Source organism: Ochotona curzoniae, unplaced genomic scaffold (genome assembly GCF_017591425.1).
Source record: "Ochotona curzoniae isolate NIBS_2020 unplaced genomic scaffold, NIBS_Ocur_1.0 scaffold_3208, whole genome shotgun sequence".
Taxonomy (NCBI): Eukaryota; Metazoa; Chordata; class Mammalia; order Lagomorpha; family Ochotonidae; genus Ochotona; species Ochotona curzoniae.
The window spans coordinates 57375036-57389962 of NW_024467106.1; the positions used below are offsets into that span (position 1 = coordinate 57375036).

At 48.3% G+C, this 14927-nt stretch overlaps 1 protein-coding gene across 1 annotated transcript; it reads left to right on the forward strand.

Moving 5' to 3' along the window:
* Positions 1 to 2922: 2922 nt before the first annotated feature.
* On the forward strand, positions 2923 to 4684 carry NFIL3 (nuclear factor, interleukin 3 regulated; the record flags this gene model as incomplete). The annotated part of the gene is made up of 1 exon (XM_040962982.1): positions 2923 to 4684. A coding segment is annotated over one exon (1410 nt), but the record flags the coding sequence as incomplete, so codon positions are not given.
* Between the last annotated feature and the right edge of the window lie 10243 nt (positions 4685 to 14927).

Below are 14927 nucleotides of genomic sequence, written 5' to 3' on the forward strand. Positions count from 1 at the left end.
CTCTTTTGTGTAAGCGGCGTGGCAATGTCTGCCTGCCCTCACTGGTACTAAAGACACTCTGAGCGAAGTTGCATACGTGTAAAACCACGGAGCTGGAAAGAATTTCCAGGCCCCTGGATGCGGAGTAAAAAAAAAAAATCATGAGAAGTTTAGAAAGGGTAATTCAAACTGAAGCCGTGGGACTCTTTCATAACCTAACTCTCAAAAATACTGATGAAATGTGGGGTTTCGCTGATGTTTGCTTTGTTAAAGACAAACAAGAAAATGCATGGGACAGAAAGATCCTCCAGTTGCTACCCATGATAATAGTGTGCAGGGGACCAGAGGATGTTGAGATCAAAGCTGTAAACGGAAGTGCCTGAAGATAGAACGGAAACTTGGAAGGCACCTTGGACAAAATCAGGTTCACCGTCAACTTTCCTCTGGGATTTCTCACTCTGTGTTACCACTCCTGTTCCTCTAGGGAATGACAGAACACAAACTGCAACCAGTGCAAACAGTCCACTCCAAAGGCAGAGGGTTTTTCGTGTCGGAGGACAAAAATCTGAATGGAAATGATAGAAAATTTGATTATGTGTAGATTTCAAAGGTTGGTGGGGGTTTTTGCACCAAAGTGAACTTAAAGACCTTTTGATTCCATTTTCCACCAACTTTTCAAAGCACCCTCACAGCACTGTGCTGTTGAGTGGTCAATAAAAAGATTCCTTTTCTATAACCTCATCGCCTGCCGGGTCCCACTCTCTACTCTGATTTCCCATTAAAGTCTGGTTATCAGAAAACAAACAGAAACTTGGAATTAATAACCACACATTTCTCCAGGTTGTGACTGGCTGGTCCCTGAACCATGCTGGTTCGATTTAATGGACAAAAACTTGGCATGAAACCTTATTCCTTATGATCCTGACATTATTACATCATTCCTCTTATTCCTTCTGGAAGAGACAAAAGCAGCCAGCAGGCCTTTCCCATTGATAAAATTAAACTCCGTTTCATTAGTCATGACACAACTATGCATAAGAAAGAGGCGGTGACGTAAAACAGAAACATTAAATCTTCTTAATATGGCAGCGCACAGCCACTCTGTGCTGAACCAACACTTGCTATACCGCATCTACTTTTTGAAAAGCATTACCAACTGGAAAATGAGGCAGACAGTCGGTGTCTAGAAACATGGATCCCAAACCACCATGAAAAGGCTGTTATTAGAACACAGTGTGAATTGATTATCTCATGTCAAGACAAATGTCAGGACAAATTCATACTATGAATATTCACCCGTGAGAGCTGGCTGATGACTCTATTTTGAGTTCTCATGTTTTATTTGAAACAAATGAGTAAGATTGAAATTCTTGCCATAATTATGTTCTCTGGATTTAAAATACTTTACGTTTCAAGGGTGAACTTTTAAAAAAAAAAAAAATCCCTTTGAATAGCATCTTTCTATTTTTAGTCCAAAGCCACTACATATCTGAAATGACCAAGGCAGAGTGTCCAGGGCCACCGCAGGGGTGGTGGGTGCTCCCACCTGGCGCGTCTGCTGACCCCGTGGGAATCGAATGAGGAAACGTTGCTGATCTCATCAGCACAGGTGCTTCTGTGAGGTGGCACCACGAGAAGGTGCCTCTGCACTCAGGTGTGGCGAGACGCCTGCAGGAATTCCCTGGGAGGGCAGCCCCCGGGCAGGCAGGGAGGTAGGGGCAGGTTTCTGTCCACATACAAAATGCTAGTCCAGACCGGCAACACCTCAGCTATTTGTGCGGCTTTTATGTTCATGTTTGTAAAGATAAAAATGTTGCTCCACGTGTGTTTTATCCCCTCCGTGATTGCAGGATTTGTTGGCTGGTGTCGGAAAAGTGTGTTAGGTAAGATTCCTTAAAGAGGCAAGCGCATAGAAACCTGGCATTGTGACTTAATGGGTTTAGCCAGAGGCTGCAACGTGCATCCCTTAAGGATACCTGTTGGAGGCCTGGCTGCTCCACTTTGAACCCAGTCCTCTGCTGATGCATCTAGAAACGTGGCAGAAGATGGCTCAAGTGCTTAGGCCCTGTACCCATGTGGGGTCTCTAGAGAGTGAACCAGTGAATGGACTCTGTCTCTCCCTTGCTCTGTGTAATTCTGCCTTTGAAATAACGCAATCATAAGATAGAAAGCAAGCAAGCAAGTTAGTGTGTTTGGGCCTGGCATACTGGCACAGCAAGGCTAAACCACCACTTGGATTTCGTACTGCTGGCATCCTGTATCAGGCCACTGGTTCCAGTCCACTTCTGATCCAGCTCCCTGCTAATGTGCCTGGGAGGCAGTGGAAGATGGCCCGAGTGCTTGGACCCCTGCCACCCATGTGGAAGGGTTAGGCGGAGTTCCTGGCTCCTGGCCCAGCCCTAGACCTTGCAGCGATTTGGGGAGTAAACCAGAGGACGGAAAAATGGTTGTCTTTCTTTGTGTCTATCTGTCCTTCGAATAAGTAAAATAAATTCTAAATAAAAAGCATTGTTTGATTGACAGTGATAGAAATGTTATGTGAGACTGGTCCCTGCAGGAAACCCATATCTCTGCTTTGGTGGGCTGGTTTTCTTCACTCTTCTGGACCATGTGGTTCCCTGCGCATGGGTCCCCACCTGTCCTACAAGACCTCAGAGTGTAGACTCTTTTGAGTCTTTCCGGGGTGAAACTGCACCCTTGCTGTGCCTTGCCCCAGTTGCTGAGCAGCTGAGCGTTAACTGGCCATTAACCGGCGAAAGCCACGTGTCCCACAAGTCACTAACTGTGCGTTTCTCTGAACGGCAGGTCTTGCACGCATCGTACCCCACGCAGACAAAACCGAACACGAGGAAGGCTCTTGATGGATTTTCAGCCAGCGTTTTCTGGGAGCTTGAGAACCCTGGGCGAGTGACTTGGCACACCCCTGCCACCTGAAAAAAAAAAATGCAGACCATCAAGAAGGAGCAGGCGTCGCTGGAGCCCAGCGGCCCCGCAGAAAAGATGACACTGCTCAACCCCACGCTGCCAGAGCTGCCAGGGGAGGAGCTCGCGGCGGGCGAGGAGCTGCTCCTGGGCGAGGGCACCGTGGGCAAGAGCAAGGCCGCGACGTGCCGGCGGAAACGGGAGTTCATCCCGGACGACAAGAAGGATGCCATGTACTGGGAGAAACGGCGCAAGAACAACGAGGCCGCCAAAAGGTCTCGGGAGAAGCGGCGGCTCAACGACCTGGTGCTGGAGAACAAACTCATCGCACTGGGCGAGGAGAACGCTACGCTCAAGGCCGAGCTGCTGTCGCTGAAGCTCAAGTTCGGCCTCATCAGCTCGGCGGCCTACGCCCAGGAGATCCAGAAGCTCAGCAGCTCCACGGCCGTGTACTTCCAGGACTACCCGGCCTCCAAGGCCGCGGCCGCCGCTGCTGCAGCCGCGGCCAGCGCTGCCTTCGCCGCGGACGAGCAGGACCCTGCCGCAGCCATGGCCACGGTGGGCGGCTGCGTGTCAGTCATCAAGCACTCGCCGCAGAGCTCGCTGTCCGACATGTCCGAGGCATCGTCCGGAGAGCACGCACACGGCAGCCCCGGCCAGGGAGGCCGCCGCAGCCCCGAGGACAACAAGTTCCAGGCCATCAAGCAGGAGCCCGTGGAACTGGAGCCCAGGGACGAGCGGGGCGCCTACGCCGCCGTGTCCATGATGTACCCCAACTACATGGGCGGCTCCTTCTCCGGCTACTCCCCTCCATTGCTGCTGCCCGTCACCAGCTCCTCCAGCAACTCCCCTCGGACATCGGAGACGGATGACGGCGGCGCGGTGGGGAAAGCATCAGATGGTGAGGACGAGCAGCAGGTGCCCAAGGGCCCCATCCACTCACCTGTGGAGCTCAGCCGGGTGCACGCCACCGTGGTCAAGGTGCCCGAGGGGAACGCGTCCGCCCTGCCGCACAAGCTGCGCATCAAAGCCAAAGCCATGCGGATCAAAGTGGAAGCCTTGGAGCCCGACTTCGAAGCCGCGCACAAACTGCCCTCGCCCGTGGACGCGACCCCCAAAAGACACTCGGACCCGGAGCAGCATGGAGGAGGCCCCGGTGGTGGCGGCAGCACGGTGCCTCCCGCCCTTCCTCCTTTCTCTGTGCAGGTGACGAACATCCAGGATTGGTCCCTCAGAGCTGAGCCCTGGCCTGCAAGGGAACTCAGCGGCCAAACTCAGAATGGTTTCAAGACGAAAGACGATGGCTATCCTGCCGCCACCGACCCCGAGAACTTGTACCTCAAGCCGGGCATAGCAAACTTATCCACAGAGGTGGTCTCCCTCAAGAGATTCATAGCCGCACAGCCCATTTCCGCCTCGGACTCCCGGTGAAGCCACCGCCGAGGGAGGAAAGCTGGGCGCTGCGCTCGGGCGGGTGTCCCCCCCACTCCAGCCACAGACCCGGACTTTTTTTTTTTTGTATCAGGCTTCTTTTTTTTTTTTTTTTCACTGGACCCGTGATGTCATTTCACTGTAATGTGCACACGTTATCTGTGTGGTGTCTTTTTTTTTTTGTGCACAGACCATGATGCAGATGCGGTTGTGTTCTCACTCTGCCTTGTATATATATAGTCAGATGCTCCGTACACAAGGCTGTATATATGGAACATTATTTTTGTTGTTCTGCGGTAAAGTGTGTAAGTTACCAGTTTCAATAAAGGATTGGTGACCAGCACAAAACTTGGGGCCCCCTTGCATTTCATTTGCAGGAAAAGTGATCTCAAAGGTCGCCACCCTCCCCCCCAAAAAAGATACTGAGGTGTCCTGTGTTTGACTTCTGTGGGGGAGCTTGAATAAAGGAACAGGGCAGTGTAGGTCAGCAGATGGTTCTTCCAGACAATGAAAACTTTTAAGGTTTTTCTGAAGAAAGAAAAAGAAGACATCCCAGGGATTTTTTTTTTAATTTGCATTTGAGACTAATGAAAAAGTTCTTTTTTTTTTCTCTCTCTATCTTAAGTAGAGAGATTGCAAGTTGTTTGGGATCAGCCTCTCCCGAGTCATCTCTTTGAAGGGTGACACGGGCATGCAGAGAGCTGAGTCACTGCCTGGCTTTATGAAATGAAAGGCTGTGTGAGAAGAGACCCAGAGGGAAGGTATTTTTAAGTTCTTTTCAGGCTCAGTTCTAGAGTGTAACAGTGCAGGGCATTCAGCTCAATCCTGCTGTTATTTAATTTCCAAAGTTTCAAATTACACGTCGGTGACCCCACATGCCCACAGAAACGCTCTGTGGCATGTACATGCTAGCTTTTTGAAGAAGCGCTAGATGTCAGTAATTAGTGGAAGCAGGCATGAGGCACGGAGGGGCTGTGCTGCTGCACGATGCGTGGCTGGTGTGTGCGTGGGCCCGTGGGGGAGAGGTAGGGCAAGTGTTTACCCAGCACGGTGCTCTCATAGCCCACACCTCTCCACAGCCCCGTCCAGCAACACCTGCTTCCGCACTGACCTCTTCCCTGTGCTAGAAGTGGGTAAAGATAGTAGGAAATCCGGCATGCTCTCAAACTATACTCACATTACCACCTTAGCGCAGCGTTCTGGCTTGACGATCTACCATCTTTATTTGGTCGCCCCATTTGGATATTCAAAACCTGATACTTGATGTGTTGAATGCCCTACACTAGTATGTATTTACACAGCATTCTGCTCTGAATTAGAGCCGGTGCCAGTAGCCCACACGCCATCCGTGTGGTCCTTTGGGCCATAGGCACCAGCTCCCTGAAAGGTCTTGGTCCCTGGAGCAGTGTGTGGCCAGACTTGATCTCCTCTCTGGAGGAGAGGCCGAGAGGCAGGCTCATCTCATCGGGAATGTAGTGACACAGATGAAGAAGGCTGAAGTACCAGGTAGAATCCAGAACCAGCAGCCCTTGTGTGACTTGCAGTGAAGAGGCTCAGTCATGCATGGAAAATAACAGGGACACATTGTAAAGTCAAGCTCTCTATGTTTAAAAAAAAAAAAAAAGACTATCAATTCACAACAAGGGGTGGGGAGCAAAGCAGTAACCACCAGGGGAGGGGTGGGAGCGTTAGTTCTTCAAGCTTCTTACTGAATCCACATGGGTGGACTGTTGGGGTTATGACAATGTCAGCAGTAACCAGAGCGGACACCACTGCCCTACATCCCTGGGACAAAACTGATAAATGCTCCCACTGCTGAAGACACAGCAGACCTGCAGCTGTGACATGGGAGAAGACAGTAAGGAGGAAATGTTGGCTTGTTGTTCAGACATGGGCTAAACCTTGTGCCCCCAGGGTGCCAGGAAAGGGAGAAATGAGAGCAGGTGGGTGACAGCCAGGAAGCCAGATCCAGAGCTGCTTTCAGAGCCAGCTTTGTGCCTCAGAGCAGAGCAGAAGCAAAGTGCCCAGCTCAGGCTGTGGCACTGCCCCCCATCCATTGCTGAGTGAACCTGGCTTTTCCCGTTGTCCACTGAGGACAGGCTGTTGCCTCTGCCAAGGTCCCCCAACGAGATAGAAAACATGGTTCAAAGTGGGAGCGTGGATAGCCGTATTCCAAGGAAAGGCCCAGAGTTCCTCGAGCCCTGAGTCTCTCCAGAAAGGTTGGGGATTCAGGGAAGCCCAGGAGGCAAAAGTAAATGAAGCCAAGCACCACCCAAACCCACAGCAGCTCACCCCAGTATGATGTAAGGTACAGAAAGTGCAAACAGGTGCCCCCATGCAGCCTGTCCTGCCACACATCCGTCCCAGGAGCTGGCTGTCTCATTGGGATTGGGTGCATTTTTTGTTTGTATCCACAGGAGATGCATTCTCTGACCGCCCCCTAGTAGACACCAGAAACCACAGGCAGGACCAAGTCATGTGTAGACTTTTCCTATACACACACACCTATGATTACTTAAAGATCAGGCACAGTGAGAGAGCCACAATAATAAAATAGAACCATTATAACTAATAAAATTTGTTTAACATTTTGGAACTTTCCACCTAATATATCCAGAGGACAGGTGAACTGCTGTGACTGAAACTACATGGGTTTCAGAGTGGAGGGTCTACTCACGCTGAGCAGCTGAGCAGCTGGTGGATGCCAGCCCCAAGGCCTAGGAAAGGGGAGGCCTGGGGAAGCTGTGACCAGGTTCTGGGCTCTTGCCCTGCAGTAACGTAGGGAAATGAGGATGGCAGGTGACTCCAGCCTGCAGGCGGAAAGAACCCAAGCAAGTGTCCAAATGGCCTTTCACTGTGAAGAACTGTGCAAGTCTACAGCTTCGTGCAGTGCTGTAGGTCTCTAGTGCCCATAGGTGTCTACACCTGTTACTTCTTTTCTCAAGCCGTTGTCCTTTCTCAAAGGGCACCTCTTTTCTACACAGCCAATATGAATTTAAACCTTTTTAAAAACTTTTTTTAATGGACTTATTTCAAAGACAAGAGATCTTTCTTCTGTTGGTTTACCTCCCCAAGTGACCACAAGGGCTGAGGGTCCAAAACCAGAATCCTGAAACTCCATCCAGGATTCCATGTGAAAGGCCCCCCAAGCACTTGGACTGTCTTTCCCAGATTTCCCAGGCACATCAGCAGGGAGGTGGATGGGAAGCAGAGCAGCCGGAACTTGAATAGATGCCCATATAGAATGCCAGCATCACAGATGGTAGCTTAACCTACTGTGCCAGACGTAATGTTAGATTTTTCTTTAAAGATTTTTATTTATTTCTATTGGAAAAGCAAACTTACAGAGAAAAAGATCCTCCATCTGCTGGTTTACTCCCCAAGTGGCAACAATAGCTGGAGCTGAGCTGACCCAAAGCCTGGAGCCTTCTCCAGGTCTCACACATGGGTGCAGGGTCCCAAGGTTTTGAGCTGTCCTCCACTGCCTTCCCTGACTATAAGCAGGGAGCTGGATGGGAAGTGGAACAGCTGGGACATAAATCCACACCTACGTGGGATCCTGGTGCTTGAAAGGAAGGAATAGCCAATTGAGCCATTGCACCAGGCCCCTTAATGTTAGATTTTTTAAAGTAATACTGATTTAAAAATAATAAAGAGCCTGATAGCTGTTGAGTTCATTTTCAGACATTAGAAATCATCTCTAAAAAACAAGAATTCTGGTCCCAGCATGATGGGCTAGTGGCTGGATGCTTGTCTTGCATGTCCTGGGATCCCATGTGGGCTCCGTGTCCAGGTGCTCCACTTCCCATCCAGCTCCCTGCCTGTGGCCTGGGAAAGCAGTCAAGGACAGCCCAAAGCCTTGGGACCCTGCACCCGCATGGGAGACCTGGAAGAGGCTCCTGGCTTAGGATTGGCTCAACTTTGGCTGTTATAGCTACTTGGGGAGTGATCAGCAGATAGAAGATCTTCCTCTTTGTCTCTCCTCCTCTCTGTATATCTGACTTTCCAATAAAAATACATAATTCCTTAACAAAAAATCCTTGGCAGCGCCTGCCTGGTTTGGTTTGATGGTCCAGGAATGAAGAACATTTCAGAAGTAGTATAGCATTGAGAAGAGACTTGTCTCAGGTGCCACCTGCACCACAAAAATCTGAATAAGAAAAATGCATTTCCCATCTCCTTAGTCCACTGTAATGAGCAACTATGTGAAGCTCCAAATACAATGAGCATAGGGAAATAAGAGAAAGTTGGGATTAATGAACTACAGTCTCAAAAAATGCAGGCTAACACATCTTACATCTCCAACTTGGTCCAGTTGGAAGTCATGGGCAGTGGCTTCCACAGAAGTGGCTTCCACTGATTCCAGTGAACAAAAGGAAAAATGTGAATCCAAGAACTAATGGAAATCAGGCGTATGGCAACAGAATGAGCCAAGAACATTTCACATTGGAAGGTGAAGGAAAAGCCCTGCTGAGTCATCAGGCCCCGCCCCTCAGGACTCTGTTGATATTTGCTAAGTATTGATGAGGTGATTGACACGATGGAGGAGGATTAGCCTCTGGAGGCTCACCAAGTGAACTGAGCTAAGTGATCCTGACTGGTAGAGGCTTCCGCTTGCCAGAGCTGCCTCTTACCCCTCGCACCTGCTTGAGTAAAGGGGAGGAGTACTTGAATAAAGTTCAAGGCCCTTTGGAAAAGGCACGTGGAGCTTAGGTAAAACCAGGAGGGACTGGGCGGGAGGGGGGAGCGGGGCGGTGCACTGGAAATCTTGAAGCAGTAACACACAGCAATTTACCAAAAAAGAGGATGAAACCTCTAAAGCAGTAACTGTCAAGGTAAGCATCTCAGGGCTAATAAGGTTAAAAAGAAAGTTGTTCTAAACGCTGTGTTGGACTTCCAGTGAAAGAGGGCACTTTCTGAGAAAGGTACTTAGGTTCTGTGCTGGGTTCACAGGACAAACCCTGACAACAGGGATATCTGCAGGTGCCTAACACAACCAGGTGAGTGGCTTGACAGAGAAAGTGAGAGGGAAGTTGGTTTGTGCAGCGGGATGGGGGAGGAGCTGAGTGTGGGGACAAGGTTTGAAAGGAAGAGGGTCAGGAGGGGACAAGCCAGTCACACCTTGTTCAGGGGCTCCCTTGGAGGGATCGGAGTGGACGTAGGCAGCCCCGGGACAAGAGTGGCCATGAATGGAAACAGACAAAAACAGTTATTCCATTTCCTCTCCGGACCAGAACTAAATTGAGCTCCAGCCTCCTGATCCAACACTGGCTACTGTAGGTGTCTGGAGAACGAACCAGTGATGTGAGCTCCTTGTGTATCTCTCTCTCTCTCTCTCTCTCTCTCTCTCTCTCTCTCTCGTGCCTGTAGTTGTCTTTCAAATAAAATGAAAATAAATTTAAAAAACACTTTTAAAACACAGATTTAAAATTAATGGCATCACTCTCATCAAACCCTATTCCTCCAACATAATAAATGAAGTCAGTAGGCTGTGAAGGAAAAGATCTTCTGCATACAATCCTGCTCAAAGGAATTAACACAAATGACAGCACAATGAACGCTTCTGCAGGGACCCCTGCCTCATAACTGCCTGTCCGGGCTCAGGCTAACATTGCCCTTGTTATGAATCCTGAAAGTCAGGGATAACCAATTCACAATGTCATGCAATCCTTCCTCATTTTGTCTTTATGAACTTCGCCTTGCCTCCAACTCTTTAAATAAGCGTGTACTTATTATGCCCCCTCTGCATCTCTGTATGCCAAACACATTTCTATTGCCAGTAAAACAGTTAACCAGGTTAGTGAATTAAAGCATAGCATTTTAAAGTTTTTATTTATTTATTCTCATTTTATTCGAAAGGAAAAGTGGAGGGGAGGGGAAAAAAGAGAGAGAGAAAATCTTCTACTCCCTAAATGATGCTAACAGCCAGGAGTGGGCCAGATAAGCCAGGAGCCAGCAGAGGTCCCAAGCACTTGGACTAGCTTCCTCTTCTTTCCAGGAGTGTTAGCAGGGAGCTGCATCAGAAGTGGGGCAGCTGGCTTTCTCAAACCCGTGCTGACATTGCATGCCAGGATCACGTGGAATTTCAACCTGCAGCACCACAATTCTGGCCTCTTCACAAACTTTTTGGACTACTTTTCATGCCACCTGCTCTGTTTTCTTCACTCAAATGTTAGAAACATGGGCTGACCCATTCTGGTCTTTGGACTCACACTCAAAGGCAAACAGAAGCTTGCTTCATTTCCCTTCTAAATTCGGGCCCAGCATGGTAGCCTGTGGCTAAAGTCCTCACCTTGCATGCCCTGGAATCCCGTGAGCGCTGGATCTAATCGCAGCAGCTCCAGTTCCCATTCAGCTTTCTGCTTGTGACCTGGGAAGGCAGTAGAGAACAGCCCAAAGCCATGGGAGCCTGCACCTGCACAGGAGACCCAGAAGAAGCTCCTGGCTCCTGACTAGCTTTGGATCAGCTAGCTCTGGCCATTATGGCTATATGGGGAGTGAATCAATGGACAAAAGATCTTCCTCTCTGTTTCTCCTCTTCTCTGTATATCTGGAGAATAAGAATAAATAAATCATTTAAAAAAAAATAAAGCTTAAACCATCTCCCAGATGATATGACAAGTCTTAGAGTTTGGCTCTAACTTCCCCAGATACATCAGCATCATTGAGAGCTCCAGCAATGAAGGGGCTGAGCCAGGGTTACTGACGAAGATGGATAGCAATGAATTGATTCTTAGTTTTCTACAAAGTTTGGTAAGAATCACAACAGGTTTGTTTCGCTTCCTTCATTTGTGGTTGCTTTTGTTTTGTACGTTCACATAATGCCCAGGATTGTATCTACATAGCTGCAGAACCAAATTGTGATAAGTATTTGGATAATTCAAGGGGAAAATTCTGATTTTTTTCATGTTGTAAATAAGTGGGTTTTTTCTTAAGATTTATTTTTATTGCAAAGGCAGATGTGCAGGGAGGAGAAGAGATAGAGACTAAGATCTTGTGTCCATTGATTCACTGCCCAAGTGGAAGCAAAGGCTGGAACTGGGCAAGTCTGGAGCAAGGAGCCTGGAGCCTCTTCCAGGTCTCCCACGTGGGTACAGGGTCCCAAGGCTTTCAGCCATCCTCAACTGCTTTCCCAGGTCACAAACAGGGAGCTGGATGGGAAGCAGGGCCGCCGGGGTTAGAACCGGTGCCCATAAGGGATCCCAGTGTTCAAGGCAAAGGACTTTAGCCACTAGGCTATCACACCAAGCCGGTAAGGGTGTTTTTAAAAATCAAGATAATTTTTTCTATTCCTCCACTTGACTTACCAAGAGCCCCCAATTGAGGCCTAAAGCTGGCGGTGCACAGAACACCTCCCCGGTCATGCAAGAAGGTAGAATAGGAAAAGCTTCCCTCTTCCCATTCATTGAGGTTGAAAGTGAATTCATCTCAGGCCACAATGATCTAGTTTGCAGAGAACTATGACATGATAACTGAATGCAACTAATGGTGGCCAAGCAGAAAACACCTGCTATTTTGTTTTTGTCACTACCTCACATTTTTGCCAAGTTCTCTTCTAAATACCATGATCAGAGGATCAGATATCAAACTTGGTACCCGACTTGGTAGCTTAGCAGCAAAGTCCTCACCTTGCACACGCCAGGATCCCATATGGGTGCCAGTTTTAATCCCGGCAATTCCACTTCCCATCCAGCTCCCTGCTTGTTGCCTGGGAAAGCAGTCGAGGACGGCCCAAAGCCTTGGGACCCTGCACCCGTGTGGGAGACCTGGAAGAAGCTCCTGGCTTCAGATCGGTGCCACGCTGGCTCTTGCCGTCACTTGGGGAGTGAAATCACCAAACAGAAGATCTTCCTCTCTCTCCTCTCTGTATATCTGACTCTCAAATAAAATCAATCTTAAAAAAAAAAAAAGACAGAAATGTGCTTTCAATGGGGAAAGACAAATAATGGGCTGACAACAGGCCATCCCCTGCCCAATTTTGCCTTTAGAAGTCCTGAAGCTGTTGTAGAAATTTAAGCACCAAGGCAAGAGTGCTAGAAGGATTTCCTGTGCATCCTCCTTCCTCCTCAGCCAGGATGCAGAAGCAGGTGACAGGAGGCCAGGCTATAGGCTGCAGATTCGGGACCCACTTCAAAGGCTTGTTCTGTCTGTGCAGAGGGAAATTGTCCTTCTCCAGGGAGTGAGCATGCGTGCCTGAGGAAGTGCTAGAGATCTTTAAAAAAAAAATCAATGGACAGTGCCCGGCGGTGGCGTAGCCTAGTAGTTAAAGTCCTCACCTTGAGCGCGCCGGGATCCCATATGGGTGCCAGTTCTAATCCCAGCAGCTCCACTTCCCATCCACCTCCCTGTACCCTGCACCCATGTGGGATGCCCGGGAGGAAGTTCCTGGATCCTGGCTTCAGATCGGCATAGCATCGGCTGTTGCGTGCACTTGGGGAGTGAATCATCAGACGGAAGATCTTCCTCACTGTCTCTCCTCCTCTCTGTTTATCTGACTTTCCAATAAAATAAATAAATCTTAAAAAATAAAAAAAGTCAATGGACAGTGTGCATATGAAAAAGCCATGGCATGCGTTTTGAAAAGTTTCTACACCAAAGTAAACTTACCTTTAATTCCATTTTCCACCAAGTTTTTTAAGTGTTCCCACATGAGTAGTCAGTCTGCCAGGGGATGCTTGGAGCTGCAGTGAGTACTATCCCACACGCATGGCTATGTACCGATTCTAATAGAGAACTAACCTTCAGCAAATTTTGTAGTTTTGAACCTATGCTATATGTTGGAGCTGAGGTCATGCTTGCTTCCTAAATTGCCTGTGACCTCCAAGTAAGCAGGAGAATGTGGAATCTGAGCCTGTTTCATTGGGCAGGGACATCTTCTACCACAAACTTTCCCTGCGCAACTCCATGAATTTGGACGTGGCCTTCATCAGGGGAAGTACTCTTGCAAGCTACCAGAATACCCCCTACGGAATAGAAGGCGAAGAATCTCAGCTCCCCTCTTCATAAAGTGACGCTGAAGCAGGCTTGGGGAGCAAAACAGCCACCTCATAAATAAAGCTTGAAGCTTCTCAGGATAAAACTTTTTGAGGAATGTCCATGTGGTTTTGATCTGTACAATTACAACTGACCTCAAAGTCATCGTGTTCAATAATGTTCTACCTTGAGTTTCAGCAGACTTCACAATATTGATAACTTTGATATTGACCATCTGGTATTGCTCATTCAGTCACAGGCTCCTGAAACAATAAAGGTATTAATTATTTTAAGTGGTACGTTTTTAGACTCCGTATCTCCTTTTATGAATGTCCATTAATGAATTCTGATGAAGTTATGAAGGTACGTAAGATCATTTATTGTCGCATTTTATTTTCTGTGAAATGAGAACAGCTTGTCTAGATTTGCCTGTATCATAGTAACAGAAGCTTCCAAAACATCTGCTTTAGTGTTAATGTCTAATGGGCCTTGCGTGGAGCAAGCTGTTCTTGTCTGGGTCTCAGCCACTACTCAAGCCCCTGAGAAAAGATGGCAGCGAATCAACTACTGCTGCTTTTGTTTACAGTCTTCTACACCGCCTTAGACTTTAAAACAACATTCATTTATTTTGCTTGAAAGTCAGAATTACATAAAAGGAGAGGGAGAGAAAGAGATCTTCCATCTGCAGGTTCACTCCCCAAATGGCTGTAATGGTCAAAACTGTTCTGGTCCAAAGCCAGGAACCAGAAGCTGTATTTTGATCTCTCCTATGAGTGCAGAGTCCCAAGGCGTTGAGTCGTCCTCCACTGTTTTCCCAGGCCACAAGCAGGGAGCTTGATGAGATGTGGAGCAACAGATGCTCCACATGGAATGTACCATAGGTGAAAGAGTAGCGTGCTACACCACTATGGAGGCCCCTCATTTTAGTTTTATTGTAGGTGTTCCATTATTGAGACATACTTGTTACTTGTAAGGTGTCTACTAAAATTCCACATCAAAACCTGAGACTGAAGTGTTCAATCAAGAAGAAACATTCCTAGTAAATTCAAAGGTGGCATGTTTTGCAAGTCCTCGTGGTGCTCTTGCCACTTGAGGAACTGTGTGTGCCATGAGTGGGAGCTCAGAATGCGTGGTCGACCTTTGCTAACCCACAGCGTGTCCGTCTGCAGGGCTGCTGTCGCAACAGGAGCTGCAGTAACAACTCACGGACAACCACTTTCCCGCCAGTTTCAGTTTAGCTGCTTTTACATTTTCTTCAACAACAGGAATCTGTTTTTTTGCTGTTTAGGCGGCTGGCAAATTCAAGACTGAGGTGTGGCCTGACTCAGAACCTGGGAGGACCTGGATCTTGGCTTGCCAATAGCCTGCCCTCGCTCTGATTTAACCCTTGGAAACCAAGACACGCTCAGGCCAATTTTCTTGCTTCTTGCCATGGATATGAACTTTTACAGCTCAGGATGTGGTCCTGGCTCCAACCACAAAAACATCACTCGGAAGCTGCTTGGAATGTCAACTGTCAGGCTCCTCCCAGAATGAGAAGCTACATTCTGATGTTGTTCCCAAAGCTGGTTCCTACATGCTCATTACAGTTTGAGAAGTATGGCCTATTAAATGGCCGCCAT